The following is a 13,498-nucleotide window of genomic DNA, read 5'->3' as shown; positions in this document are numbered from 1 at the left end:
TTGTGATCCCTCTTTGTCAAATAAATAAATAAAATCTTAAAAAAAAAATCTTAGTGGATGGAGCATTTTACAGGAGGTGGCTATGCAATGGAAGTCTTCGAAATAGACATGGCCAGCGTCTACCTGTCAGTTCCCTCAGCTAAGAAAGTGCTTTTATAGAGTTAGATGAAAAATCACAGGGAGCTGGACACTTGCAGATCACCACAAGGAATCTCGCCTTCCACTCCCCGCCATAAAGGAGAACTAATCCATTAGGCCTCACAAAGGAATTGGCGAAGAACTAAAAAGAAAGATGTAAAGTAAAACAGACAAGGACAAGTTCATCTTCTTGAGAAGAAGGATTTCTCAACCAAAAAGTTTCTGGGCAAAACGGCTGTGGAAATGTATCTAATGGAGCTGTGCCGATGGCGAATGCGGTACACATTGTGCTTCTGTGACCTTGGATCCAGTCGTTCAGCGTCTTGGCCTTGCCCGGCTTCACAAACTGCAGTGTCAGGACTGCGCTGGCGGGACACGATAAGCAGCTACCGGTTATCTAACAGCAATGCAGGGCTTTGTCACGTTTCATAGTACACACGGTAATAAACGGGTTCACTGCCTCTGCATTGCTCTTACTAACAATAATAAAACTTAACTATGTTTCTGGACCATTCTGATTTGATGTTCTGCTAAAAACATGAATTCCTTTTCCTGAAAAATAAAATCAAGTGCTGACTTCCACTGTTCTTGCAGTGTACGGTGGTTCAGGAAGAAGACTGTTTTTAAAAAGTAACTAAAAGACCTGAAACTAGTTCTTAAAAACCTTGAGGGTGGATACTTCTCATAAATCTAGAGACAAGAGGGGAAATGAAGGGACCAAAAAAAAATGCCGGGTGACCCTTGGAGCTAAGGGGTGTGGAGGAGCAGGGTTAGGGTTAGGGTTTGCTCATGATAAAGTAGTGGTGGGGCGCCTGGGTGGCGCAGTCATTAGGCGTCTGCCTTCAGCTCAGGCCATGATCCTGGGGATCCTGGGATCGAGCCCCATATCGGGCTCCCTTTAGGGAGCCTGCTTCTCCCTCTCTGTTGCTCCCCCTGCTTGTTCTCGTTCTCTCTCTCTCTCTCTCTCCAATAAATAAATAAATAAATAAAATCTTTAAAAAAAAAATAAAGTAGTGGTGGCTGAAAGCACAAAGAATATTTCTGTCTCCCCTCAAACAAGATAGGACTAAAGAGCCAAGGCCCAAGAATAGCCAGAAAAACAACAAAGGATAGACAAATATGATTTTGAAACAGAACAGAATTAATTATTGGGGAATTAGAACCATCCTCATAATCAGTATGGATGATTCCTGGCGAAAACGTCAGTGTTACTGGAATGATTTCAGTGGGCATTGCAGTCCAGTCAGACTGATGGCCTTTGGGATCCAGACTACCTGGTTTTATTTTATTTTTTTTAAGATTTTATTTGTTTATTTGACAGAGACCACAAGTAGGCAGAGAGAGAGAGGAGGAAGCAGGCTTCCCGCTGAGCAGAGAGCCCGATGCGGGGCTCAATCCCAGGACCTTGGGATCATGTCCTGAGCCAAAGGCAGAGACTTCAACCTACGAAGCCAGGTGCCCCCAGACTACCTGGTTTTATTTTTTTTTTTTAAGATTTTATTTATTTATTTGACAGAGAGAAATCACAAGTAGATGGAGAGGCAGGCAGAGAGAGAGAGAGAGGGAAGCAGGCTCCCTGCTGAGCAGAGAGCCCGATGCGGGACTCGATCCCAGGACCCTGAGATCATGACCTGAGCCGAAGGTAGTGGCTTAACCCACTGAGCCACCCAGGTGCCCAGACTACCTGGTTTTAAAAACGGTTACTACGAACCTTCTGACCATGTGACCATAGGCAGGGTGCTTCATGTCGCCATGTGGTAGTGATAATACTAATTAGTATCTATTTCATGACAGAAACCAGACTAAGTGCTTTGTGTACATCACCTCATTTAATTCCGATTGCAGTATTATAAAGATTTTATTATTATCTCTGTTTTTTAAGACATTATTTATTTACTTGAGAGAGAGAGAGCACAGAGGGAGAGTGAGGAGGAGAAGCAGACTCCCTGCTGAGCAGACAGCCCGATGGAGGCTTCATCCAGAGACCCTGAAATCACGACCTAAGCTGAAGGCAGACATTTAACCAACTGAGCCACCCACGGGCCCCTTATTATCCCTGTTTTTCAAATAAAGGAGCTATGACTCAACTATATAAAGCAGCTTATCTTTGAGAAAGGAACAAGACTGGTGAAAGCAGTGCACCTAGAACTCTATTTAATCTCCCCAGGCTTCACTCAAAACACACATTTGATTCCTACTGAGTATGTGCACTTAAGAACAGCAAAGGAAAAGAATTATTAGCTCTAACATTTCTGATTTTACTTATACATCTATTTTTAAGACTTTTTAAGAATGTGAAATTTCAGTATATTGATAATGTTGGCTGAGTCCCATCCCCTTGTGTGAAAAGCAGTATTGTTAGAAATCTAAATGCATTTATGTTTACTACTGCCCTTATGGGAATAGAAATATAACCAGAAATAAACCAAGTGAATCTACGAATGACTCTGCTCTACTGGGAGCATTAGCTAGGGTTATGTCCCGAGTCCTTAATCTGGCGTTGTTACCAAGTGCAAGACTATAATCTCCTTGTAGGCAGGAACCATCCACATTATCTGTGTATGTATCGTCCCTGATAAATACTAGAGCTCCTATCACAGAATGGATAGTCAATAAGGGAATAAGATATGTTTTACTTCTTTGGGTCTTGGCTTCTGGAGAGATGAATTTAGAGTACTTTCCAGTGTACAAAGCACTTGTGTGTATTCTCCAACTTTGTCTTCTCATCATCATAACTATGTAAGAAAATATTACTATCCTCATTTTCCAGATGTGACCTGCTTAAGATCACACAGCTAATAAGCACCAGGGCTTAAGACTGGAACCCAAAACCAAGAGTATCCATCCAGTGCTGCTTCTACTAAAACACGCATCACATCAACTGCATCGCCACTGTCATGGTCGCATCACCGTTGTCACCATCACAACCATCGCTGTCATCATCATTCTCATCATCACAAAGCTGACCAGAGAACGAAAACATCTACTTGCAGGCTGGCAGTGGACACAGATCTAGTACAGAAATCACTGTGGGATAGATGTAGTTCATCCTGGGTACCTGCCCACCTACTGAGCTGCCTAATTGTTTCCCCAAGATAAAATAAATAAATAAAATCATTTTCCAACTTTTTCTTTCCCTTCAACGAGTCTCTCATTTCCACAAACTGCTATTTTCAACTAGATGGTAAGAGAAAAGCAACTTCCTCAAATGATGTCCCAAGAGGTGGCATCTGCAATGGTGTGCTGAAGCTGGCTGCTGTAGGCTTGCACCAGGCAACTGTTAAATCTTCAGAAATTTCACAGTTGCTAGGAAATCAACGAATGCTACAAACTGGGATATTTTTTAGACAGCTGGTTAACCAGCTTACCACTCTTGTAGTAAACAGCAACCCTAATAAGATCACTTGCTTTTTAAAATAGGGCTTTGTGGGGCGCCTGGGTGGCTCAGCGGATTAGAGCCCCTGCCTTCGGCTCAGGTATGATCCCAGGGTCCTGGGATCGCTGCTTCCCCCTCTCTCTCTGCCTACTTGTGATCTCTGTCTGTCAAATAAATAAAATCTTAAAAAAAAAATAAAATAAAATAGGGATTTGTTAACTAATAAAATCCCAAACAATGAGCCACTGAACTGGAAAACTTTTTATTTTTATTCATTTTTTTATTAAAGATTTTATTTATTTATTTGACAGAGATCACAAGTAGGCAGAGAGGCAGGCAGAGGGAGAGGAGGAAGCAGGCTCCCTGCTGAGCAGAGAGCCTGATGCGGGGCTCAATCCCAGGACCCTGGGATCATGACCTGAGTCAAAGGCAGAGGCTTTAACCCACTGAGCCACCCAGGCGCCCCTGGAAAACTTTTTATAGCATCCTGGCAATTTCTGGATGAAAATGAGATCCTTTTTTCAGTATCCCTTAGTCACAGAAATGGGTTAAGCTGATCTTGGATAATAATACTGTTTATTTAGTGCATGCTATATTCTAGGTACTTTATACACATTTATCTCAACCAATCCTCACGGAAGCCCTGTGAGATAGTACCTTCTTACTACAGATGGAGAAATAGTCCCACAGAAATTGGATGACTCGACCAAGGTCATTTGGCTAAAGGGCATAGGTGGTGTTTGAGTTCGCCCAGTTTGGCTTCCAATGACTGCACACTTCACAGTGACCAGCTATGAGTAATCAATGTAATGTTGCTACTGACAAAGGTAAAAGAATCGTTAAAGGTTTCCTTGAGAAATGCCCTGAACAGTAGGTTTAAATATGCATATGTCGTTGATGACAGTGGCATTCTTCTCCACGGAAGCAAAATGGTTAACTGAGACAACCTTCTCCCGGCTTTCTAAATGTAAGATTTTCTATCTAATGTATGGATTGAACTGTTGAACAAATCTTTGTTTCCTCAGGACTAAAAGCACTGGGGCCAACTTCTGCCTTTTCCATGATTAGAAAGGGCTTTCATGACCATCACCAGGGCTCTCCCCACTCCAGACCACACCCTCTCCACACCTTCCAAGCAGTACTTTGCCCACGAGAAACCCACCACAGATCGTATCTAACTTACAACACAACAAATCAATTTATCTTCAGAAGGTTGTCGTAACTGTCCTGACTCTATTTGCCAATTAGTGATGCTCTCCAGATTTCTGCAAGAGATGTGTCTATCTGTTTTCCTAGTCTGAACACAAAGTGAATTTGCAAAGGCAAGGTTGTGACAACAGCCTCACTTCTCCCAGGCAACAGATTACGATGCTACACACCCAATTATTATATTACCGCAGGGCCTGCTCAGCAGGAAAGAGACAGCACGAGCTGGAAGGCCAGCAAATGGCAGGATAATAAAATAACAGTAACAGCTAACACTTACTGAGCGCTCACCGTGGGCCAGGCACCACTCTAAGCACACCACTGCATTAACTCTTTTTATCCCACCAAGGTCATTATTTCCGGTATACCTCGCTGTCACTCCAGCAAAGTCATCTCTGCACAAGCAACAAAGAAAAATTTAACCAACCTGATGCTAGCACCGCAAACCATACTCTCCTGCGCTTGGGTTCCCTGACTCATTGCCTGTGCCTCCTGATATGCAGAGTTAATGGATTACATACAACAGCAGAATCTAGGATATAAATACTTTGGATCTAAGCAGTATGTCTTATCGTCGGTCCTTCTAACTCCTACAGTATACTGTGCTAGTGAGGAAACTGGGAACCAAGGAGATGAAGTGAATTTATAGAGGTTACAATCGTTAGAAATCCTAGAAGCACAGTATTACAGGATTATATGGAACTTAAACATATTAAACATAAGGTGTCAAATATTCCAAGGGAATCTTTCTTAATATTAAAAAAAAAAAAAAGACTGAAAACAAAACAAACTGACAACTTGTACCACGGCTCTCAGCATTGCATGCCATGCCGAGATGAAGAATATCAAGCAAGTACAACTTGATTTTAACCTCTGAGTTTTAAGATGGGGACTAGACATAAATCTCATTTATTCCAGAGCATTTCACTTGTCATTTGTGGAAAAAAGTTACAAAGGCCAACATCTGAAATGATTCCCTTCTGCTAGTAACTAGGGTGAGGCATAGGGACAGGAGTAAACCTCCAGAGAAACATTTAGTTGAACCCACACTTGGCCAAACTCAACCCCCATGTCTGTGTGGGCATCGACCCTTTTGAAAGCCAATGCATGTCCCTGTGATTTCCACTTACCAAAATTCTTCTTCCTTGGAATCAGATGAGAAGGTTTTAGAAAAATCAAACTGTCTAATGAAGAGTAAGGACCCTCTCCACTTCCCGTCTGCATCCGAGCTACTTGTAAACAAAACTCTCTCCTTTCGTCATGCTGAGAAATCCTCTCCGCCTCTCCTCCTGTTCTCCCACCTTTGTTACTTTCTCAGTGGTCTCAAAGTCTCAAAGTCTCCCTTGAAGTAACGGCAATAATTTAGACAGCAAAGTTTGTAGGTGCCCCGGGATCCAGGTAAAGGAACTCCCAGCTTCCAAACTGGAAGCTCTCAAACCAAGTGAATTAGAATAACCTGGATAGTCATTAAAATGTATCCCCTTTACAGATTATACTTTAGAAGGTTTGCAGTAGGGCAAACCTTCATTTTAAACAAGCGTTCCTGCTGATTCTGATGCAAGGTGTTGATTCGGAGTTCACCTAGGAACGTAGTTCTACAGGCACTAGAGGGACAGGCAACTATTGGAAGGAGGGAAGCAGAGAAGCACAAGAGTATCCGGGACAAGAGGGGGCCTGTAGGCACTGGGCCAAGAAAAGGCAAGCCAAGCTGGGGAGGCGTGGAAAGAACCGTGGAACTGCTGGCATTTGCCGGTAGAGGACTGTTAAAGATTAACTCTGCCTACCCAAAAAGTCTACTTAGGTTTGTATATCCAACTTACAAAAGCATAATACAGATATTAAAATCAATTCTTGATATGAAATATTCATACGGTGTAGAAGAAAGAAAAAGATAGTATTGGAAGGAGTCATAGTTAGTAAGGGACACTGGACTCTAGAAAGTCTCTAAACACAAGAGCCCAAGTGATATTTTGATAATCACCAATATTTTCAAAGTTTCAGATTTAAGGCATTATCTTCAGCTTGGAGAAAATTCCCTCCTCATTTTTCCAAGTCATAAGGAAATAGGAAAATCCTCCCTAAGTCACTCTGTTTAAGCATCTTACCTTCTACGTTGCCGGATTCCTGATAAAATCAACAGCATGACTGCCACTATGACGATGCAAAATATCACACTGAATATAATAATCCAGATGGGCATGGATGGGTCAGTGGGTGGTGCAAGAGTGGAAGGAATTTTTAAAAATTCCAGGGTCTGGTCATTCAAAAAGAAGGCATTGTTGATCCGGTTCCTATTCATTCTATAATATAATGAGGATTAAAAACAAACAAGAGAGAAAAAAAGTTATAAACAGAAGGTATAGTCCTATCTCTTCATGATTATAATTATCTCTAGAACAGAGCATCCCTGTGGCAAGAGACCTCGGGTTGACTAGACAGTCTGACGGGGGGCAGTCATGCTGTGGTACTCTTTTCATAGCAGTGCTGGCTGCTACGGAAAGGCTCGCCTACTGCCCTCCATTGTTGGGAATGTCCTAGAAGTAACCAGAAGTCCTGAGCTTGAAGCTCTGCCCACCAGGTTTTATTTCCAGAAAGGCAGCCTCTAGACTAAGATGACACAACTCGATTTAAGGTGACTTACACAAATACCAAGAGCAGGAAGAGGGAAAGTTGTGTGTAAAAAAGTGGGTGAAAGGGGCACCTGGGTGGCTCAATGGGTTAAGCCTCTGCCTTCGGCTCAGGTCATGATCTCAGGGTCCTGGGATCGGGTCCTGCATCGGGCTCTCTGCTCAGTAGGGGGCCTGCTTCCCTCTCTCTCTCTCTCTCTGCCTGCCTTTCTGCCTACTTGTGATCTCTCTCTATCAAATAAATAAATTAAATATTTTTTTTAAAAAGTGGGTGAAAAACTCAAGAAGAAAAGAAAATCAGGAATAAAAAAGAACCATGAAGCCAGGAGCAGCTGTAAATCCATCAGTTTGATTTTTTTTTCATTAATTCAACAAACATTTGCTGAAAACTTACCAAGTACCAGATATGGTGGTAAGTGCTGGAGATATAAAGTGAAATGAAATACCAAGGTGCTTACAGTCTAGACCAGTCGAGAAGAATGGCACATCAGTCCCTCCACAATGACAGTGCAGTGCAAAATGTTCCATGAGAGACGTTAAGTATGGCTGCCGTGGGAGATGGTGGGGGGGGCAAGTACCTCATATCAAGAAGTCAGGGCTGCTTTCCTGAGAAAGCAACATTGAGCTGTGTTTTGAGGGACCCACAGGAATCCTTGAGGCCAGAGTGTGTAGTAAGCATAGGAATGGAGACAACAGTATCATAGTTTTGTTCAGGACTGTAAGTTTCATGTGAATAAAGTCATTGGTGCTTGAGAAGCCCAAAAATCCAGAAAAAATATCAAGGTAAATGAATTACTCTTGCTGGGGAAAATCTGCATTTTTGGTGGTGGCAGTGGTTAGGGAGGGGTTGAGAGCAAAGACTTATTTGACTGAAACCAAATAAGTGAATTTCTAACTGGAATTTGCAAACTAGATGAGGAGATTTCTTGGGATATTCGCTGGCCTTTACTGCATTCACACTAGACAACTGACTTCATCTACCTCTGGAGCAGCAACGGAAAATACATATATGATGTGAGCTTCATGTGTGACTTCAAATACTCTATGAGGTGCATTTTAAGAGAACATAAAAAGAAAGGGGTGAAATTATTTTAATTTTTTTAAGTAGGCTCCACACCCAACATGGGGCTTTAACTCGTATCCCTGAGATCAAGAGTCACATGGCCTACTGACCAAGCCAGCCCGGTACCCTGAACTATTTTAATAATTTTTTTTGCCCAACACAGCCAGAAAAATATAATTTCAACCTGTTGTCAATCTTGAGTTGGCTCACATTGTATTTTGTACTCAATCTTTGAAATGTGATGTGTACTTTACACTTAGGGTGTATCTAATCTTGGACTAGCTACATTTCAAGTGCTCCGCAGTCACATATGGGGAATGACTACCATCCTGGACAGTGCAGGACTTGAACCTGACAGTAATGGCTTGACAATCTCTGCAGATCAGCACGAGGCTATCAGGAAAGACCTCCTTTAGCAAATAAAAATCTATGTAGAGACATGATTACTCACAAATGTGAAAAAGAATCCCAGCCAGATAATCTATAGCAGCAGATAATTCCAATGTAATTTTTTTTATCATAATACCCGCTAATTCCATCCATGTTGTTGCAAATGGCAAGACTTTATTCTTTTTTTTTTATTTTAAAGATTTTTATTTATTCATTTGACAGAGAGAGATCACAAGTAGGCAGAGAGGCAGGCAAAGAGAGAGGAAGGGAAGCAGGCCCCCTCTGAGCAGAGAGCCCGATGTGGGACTCGATCCCAGGACCCTGAGATCATGACCTGAGCCGAAGGCAGCGGCTTAACCCACTGAGCCACCCAGGCACCCCAAGATTTCATTCTTTTTGATGGCTGAGTAATATTCGTGTGTGTGTGTGAGTGTGTGTGTGTGAGAGAGAGAGAGAGAGAGTCAGTCATCTGCTGATGAACGTCTGGGCTCTTCCCATATTTTGGGTATTGTCAAATTACAGAAAAGCTTCCTTTTTCCAGAACCTATCACTGATAATCTGGGAACACAAACGTCTCTACAAAATAACGAACCCCACTACTAAGGTATGACTCAGAGTAAAATGAGAAGTTGCTCTATATTCTCATTCTAGCTACCTGGTTAGTGAACACTTTGCTGTTTTTTTGCCTCTCGGACTGATTAGAAGTTATAAGTAATTAATGAATCACTGAACACTACCTCAAAAACTAATGATGTACTATACAGTGGCTAACCGAACATAATAAAAAATAGTAAATAACTAGATAGATACATAGATAGATAGAAAAAAAGAGACAGATGTTCTGGGGCACCTGAGTGGCTCAGTTGGTTAAGCATCTGCCCTCAGCTCAAGTCATGATCCTAGGGTCCTGGGATCGAGTCCCGCAGCAGGCTCTCTGCTCAGCAGGAAGTCTGCTTCTCCCTCTGTCCCTCACCTCTCTTTTTCTCTCTCTCAAACAAATAAATAAAATCCTTAAAAAAAAACAATTACTCAGAAGTGATCGGTGTTGACATGAAATGCCACACACGTGCAGGAACGCACTTCACAAAGCAGAGAGGGTTGTGCAAATAGGAAGCAGAACTAGCATCACTGCGCCCACCTCCACCAGAATCTTCAGCCTTGAAATTCCTATTACCTGCCCTCTAGCTGCATCCCCTTGCTTTTCATGCTATCCTTCTTTCTTGGTACTGTTCCCTTTATTTTCATACAATCCTGCTGAGACCGATCCCTGGCATAACTTCTCATTCTTTCAGCCTTCCCCACCCCCTAAGCAGCGTCTCCTGCAAGGACCTTTGACAGAGGCGTTCTGTCGTGGACATACTCATCTGCGTCCTCCACCTTCTCCCCCAACACTCACTCTCCTCCCTCGCATTAACGGGAGCCTGCTCTCACCGCAGCGCCTTCACTTCCTTTTAGTCCTCCTAGAGCATGGAGACGGTGTGAATAAAATACAGTGAAATACAGTGTTCCTAATTCTCATGCCCTAAGTGCTGGGTCTTAACACTATTTTTAGTGGTATAAGTACACGAACAATGTAGTTCAAACCTTCCTGTTAAAGCAGATTAAATCATATCCTGCTAGTATAGATCCTCAAGACCTTTGCTTCGGCGAGGGAAATGGACGATTGTTCACACAAAAACCTTTGGCGTTGATTACATACTCATTATCTTAAATGTTAATATTTTACAGACAGTAAATGAGTTCTGCTAGGTATTTCTTCATGGTAAAGAGAATAATGTGTATTTCGGTAACCTGTAAATCTGTTGTAAGGGGAGTTACTTGGTTTCCTTCTTTCTTTTTCCAGAAATAGTTTCTTTTCTGAACTTACTGTTCCAATATACCTTTGCCCAACAGTAGTCATTTTAGGGATGGAAAGTTTACATACATAAAGTACACACTGATTAAAGTAAAAACAAACTGCATCCTTCTCTGAAGTCAAGAATACACTTCACTTGGGGCTCCTGGGTGGCTCAGTGGGTTAAAGCCTCTGCCTTCGGCTCAGGTCATGATCTCAGGGTCCTGGGATCGAGCCCCTCATCGGGCTCTCTGCTCAGTGGGGAGCCTGCTTCCTCCTCTCTCTCTGCCTGCTTCTCTGCCTACTTGTGATTCTCTGTGTGTCAAATAAATAAATAAAATCTTTAAAAAAAAAAGAATACACTTCACTTTTGAAAGATCGTCATGATTACAAGGAGGGGTGGAGAAGAACTGGGGGAAAACTGTGTAAAATCTGAAGTGGGTAAAAAATATTACTGAGTATCTGGTGAATTCACCTTTCTGGACAATTTATACCTTCTATTTGTCTTTGAGTTATTTCGCAAATCTATAAGTGGTAGAAAACTGACATAATGTAAATGATTCTTGCCCAGAGAAAATCAAGTGAGCTGTGTCTGGTCGAATATGACTGATCACTACCTGATGGACAGAATGGTGCACCTTTTTGTATATGGACATCACCATTCCCTGATTGCCAAAGATGTACTGGTACTTGAAGTCTCCTTTGGGTTTTTGTTTGTTTGTTTTTTAAAGATTTTATTTATTTATTTGTCAGAGAGAACACAAGCTGGGTGAGCAGTAGGCAGAGGGAGAAGCAAGCAGAGGAAGAAGCAGGCTCCCCGCTGACTAAGGAGCTCGATGTGGGACTCGATCCCAGGACCCTGAGATCATGATCTGAGCCTAAGGCAGACACTTAATGGACTGAGCCACTCAGGCGTCCCTTGAAGTCTCCTTTGAACTGCTTTTACCATTTTACTGGTTCCCTCATTAATTAATGAGACAATAAAATCTTTAGTGGCATTTACTTTTAATTTGTATGACAGTCACGCTCTTACCTTGTTTTTAAAAAAAAAAAAATCTTTTAAAGGCAAAGACTGTACATTAACTAAAGAAGTTAAGTCCTTAGAGACCCAAAAAATGAGACCATTTTTATTGTTTAAATAAAAGCCAAATGTATGACTTGTCCTTCAAAATACCTTATATTTATTAACTCATTTAACCTTCTCAACAACTCTGAGGGAGAGGTACCATAACTATACCTGTTTTATAGATTATAGGAGGAAAACAAAATGAGGGGAAGTAACTTGTCTGTAATCCAGAGACAAAACCTACGAATTTGGGCTCCAGAATCCATGTGATAAACCATCACACAACAGCACCACACCAGGTTTTCTTGCCAAAAGAAGACAGCCCTAAACATTCATAGCTAATATTTAAACCAGGGCTTCTCAGCCACAGCACAATTGGCTTTTGGGGTTGAATAACTCTTTGTTCTGATGGGCCATCCTGTGCATAGCAGGATGTTCGGCATCACCCCTAACTTCCGTCGACTCAACACCCCATGCCCCTCACCTCAACTGTGACAACAAAGATGTCTCCAGACATTGCCAAATGTCTCCTTGTAGGCAAAATTGTCCCTGGATAAGAAACACTGATCCAAACTAATGCTTAATACAAGCTAACAAAATTAAATCTTTCACCTATGAATACATAAATCATTGTGAAGCACAGAGAGAATTCTTCAAAATTTATGAAAACTGTCGAATCAATCAACAAGTTGATATGCCAGGAGAAGACATATTTAGCGGTGATTACCTTATGGCTGACTGTATCTCAACAGCAGGAAGGGTGTGATTTTTTGAAGGATCTGTAACCACAAACCAGAATGACACCCGCTGGGTTACATTGCAAAGTAGGACATGGGAAATTCTGCAGATGATGGAGAAAAAAAATACATTATAAGCAAATTATGACCGATTCCATTGGAACATCCACTCTGGCATAATTACCATCTTAAAAGGTGTCTTAGCTATGAACTCATTTTTACTGTTTTAAGAAATGCCTTATTAAGAAGAAAATAACACAGGAAATCTCCTTTGTTGCAAAATCAGATACTTGGGAATCACTCCTTAAATGAGAATCTACCAAAATGAGAAAATAACCAAAGTACACAGTCAAGAGTGTTAAGGATCTCATTCTTCATCACCTGCTAGCTGACAAGCATCCCTGCTTCCCCAACACTGAGCCTCTTTCAAAACCACAGACGCCTCTGGTGTTCCTTCATCGAGCTGTTCTTAGTCTCATTCAGACTGACACATCCCAGATCCAGACAAATCAGTTGCCACTCTCTGGCCCCATACTGCTTCTGTGCTGGCCACACCGCCATCCCTCTCCCACTCAGGTACTGGAGCAGACATACGAGGAGACCTCCAAGCTGAAGTGCAATCATCAATTTACCAGCAGTCTTTGAACACTGTTTCTGCAATTATTTGCTTTCCAACTGTCAATGGGAATGTGCCACACCACTCTGAGTACATACATTGCCGGGACATATGACAGGAAAGAAATGACATTAGTGTTCAGATGGGAGACAATTATATATGAATATATGAAAAATATAAAGATTAAAAATTACAGGAGAGTCAACATAACTCAATGTTGCCAGGACTAAAACATAAATCATGAACACATTCACCATTTTCTTAGGAGCAAAACTGCAAAAAGTGACATTAGCAACTGTTCTGGAAGATGGAAGCACCCATCACCTTTACTAATAAATGTAAATTCCTCTTCCTTTAAAAGAGCATTCAAGTGCATTTTTACAATAATGAAGGAGAGAGCCATTCTGCCGGTTTTCTGTATTTTCAGGACCCGAGAGAAATGACT

At 41.8% G+C, this 13,498-nt stretch overlaps 1 protein-coding gene across 1 annotated transcript in view; it reads right to left on the bottom strand.

The window, feature by feature from the left end:
* CLTRN (collectrin, amino acid transport regulator) overlaps nucleotides 1-12,512 on the bottom strand; it is a 14,834-nt gene extending 2,322 nt beyond the window's left edge. The window contains exons 1-3 of the mRNA XM_059386188.1: nucleotides 12,428-12,512; nucleotides 6,826-7,020; nucleotides 5,001-5,115 (exon numbers count right to left, since the gene is read on the bottom strand). Of these exons, the coding sequence (XP_059242171.1) occupies nucleotides 5,001-5,115; nucleotides 6,826-7,019 (309 nt within the window). The 5' untranslated portion in view covers nucleotide 7,020; nucleotides 12,428-12,512. The remainder of the gene's footprint in view (nucleotides 1-5,000; nucleotides 5,116-6,825; nucleotides 7,021-12,427) is intronic.
* Nucleotides 12,513-13,498: the final 986 nt, after the last annotated feature.

This window comes from Mustela nigripes, chromosome X (assembly GCF_022355385.1).
Source record: "Mustela nigripes isolate SB6536 chromosome X, MUSNIG.SB6536, whole genome shotgun sequence".
Taxonomy (NCBI): Eukaryota; Metazoa; Chordata; class Mammalia; order Carnivora; family Mustelidae; genus Mustela; species Mustela nigripes.
Note: the sequence above shows the minus strand (reverse complement) of the source record. Positions and strands in the feature narration are given on the sequence as shown.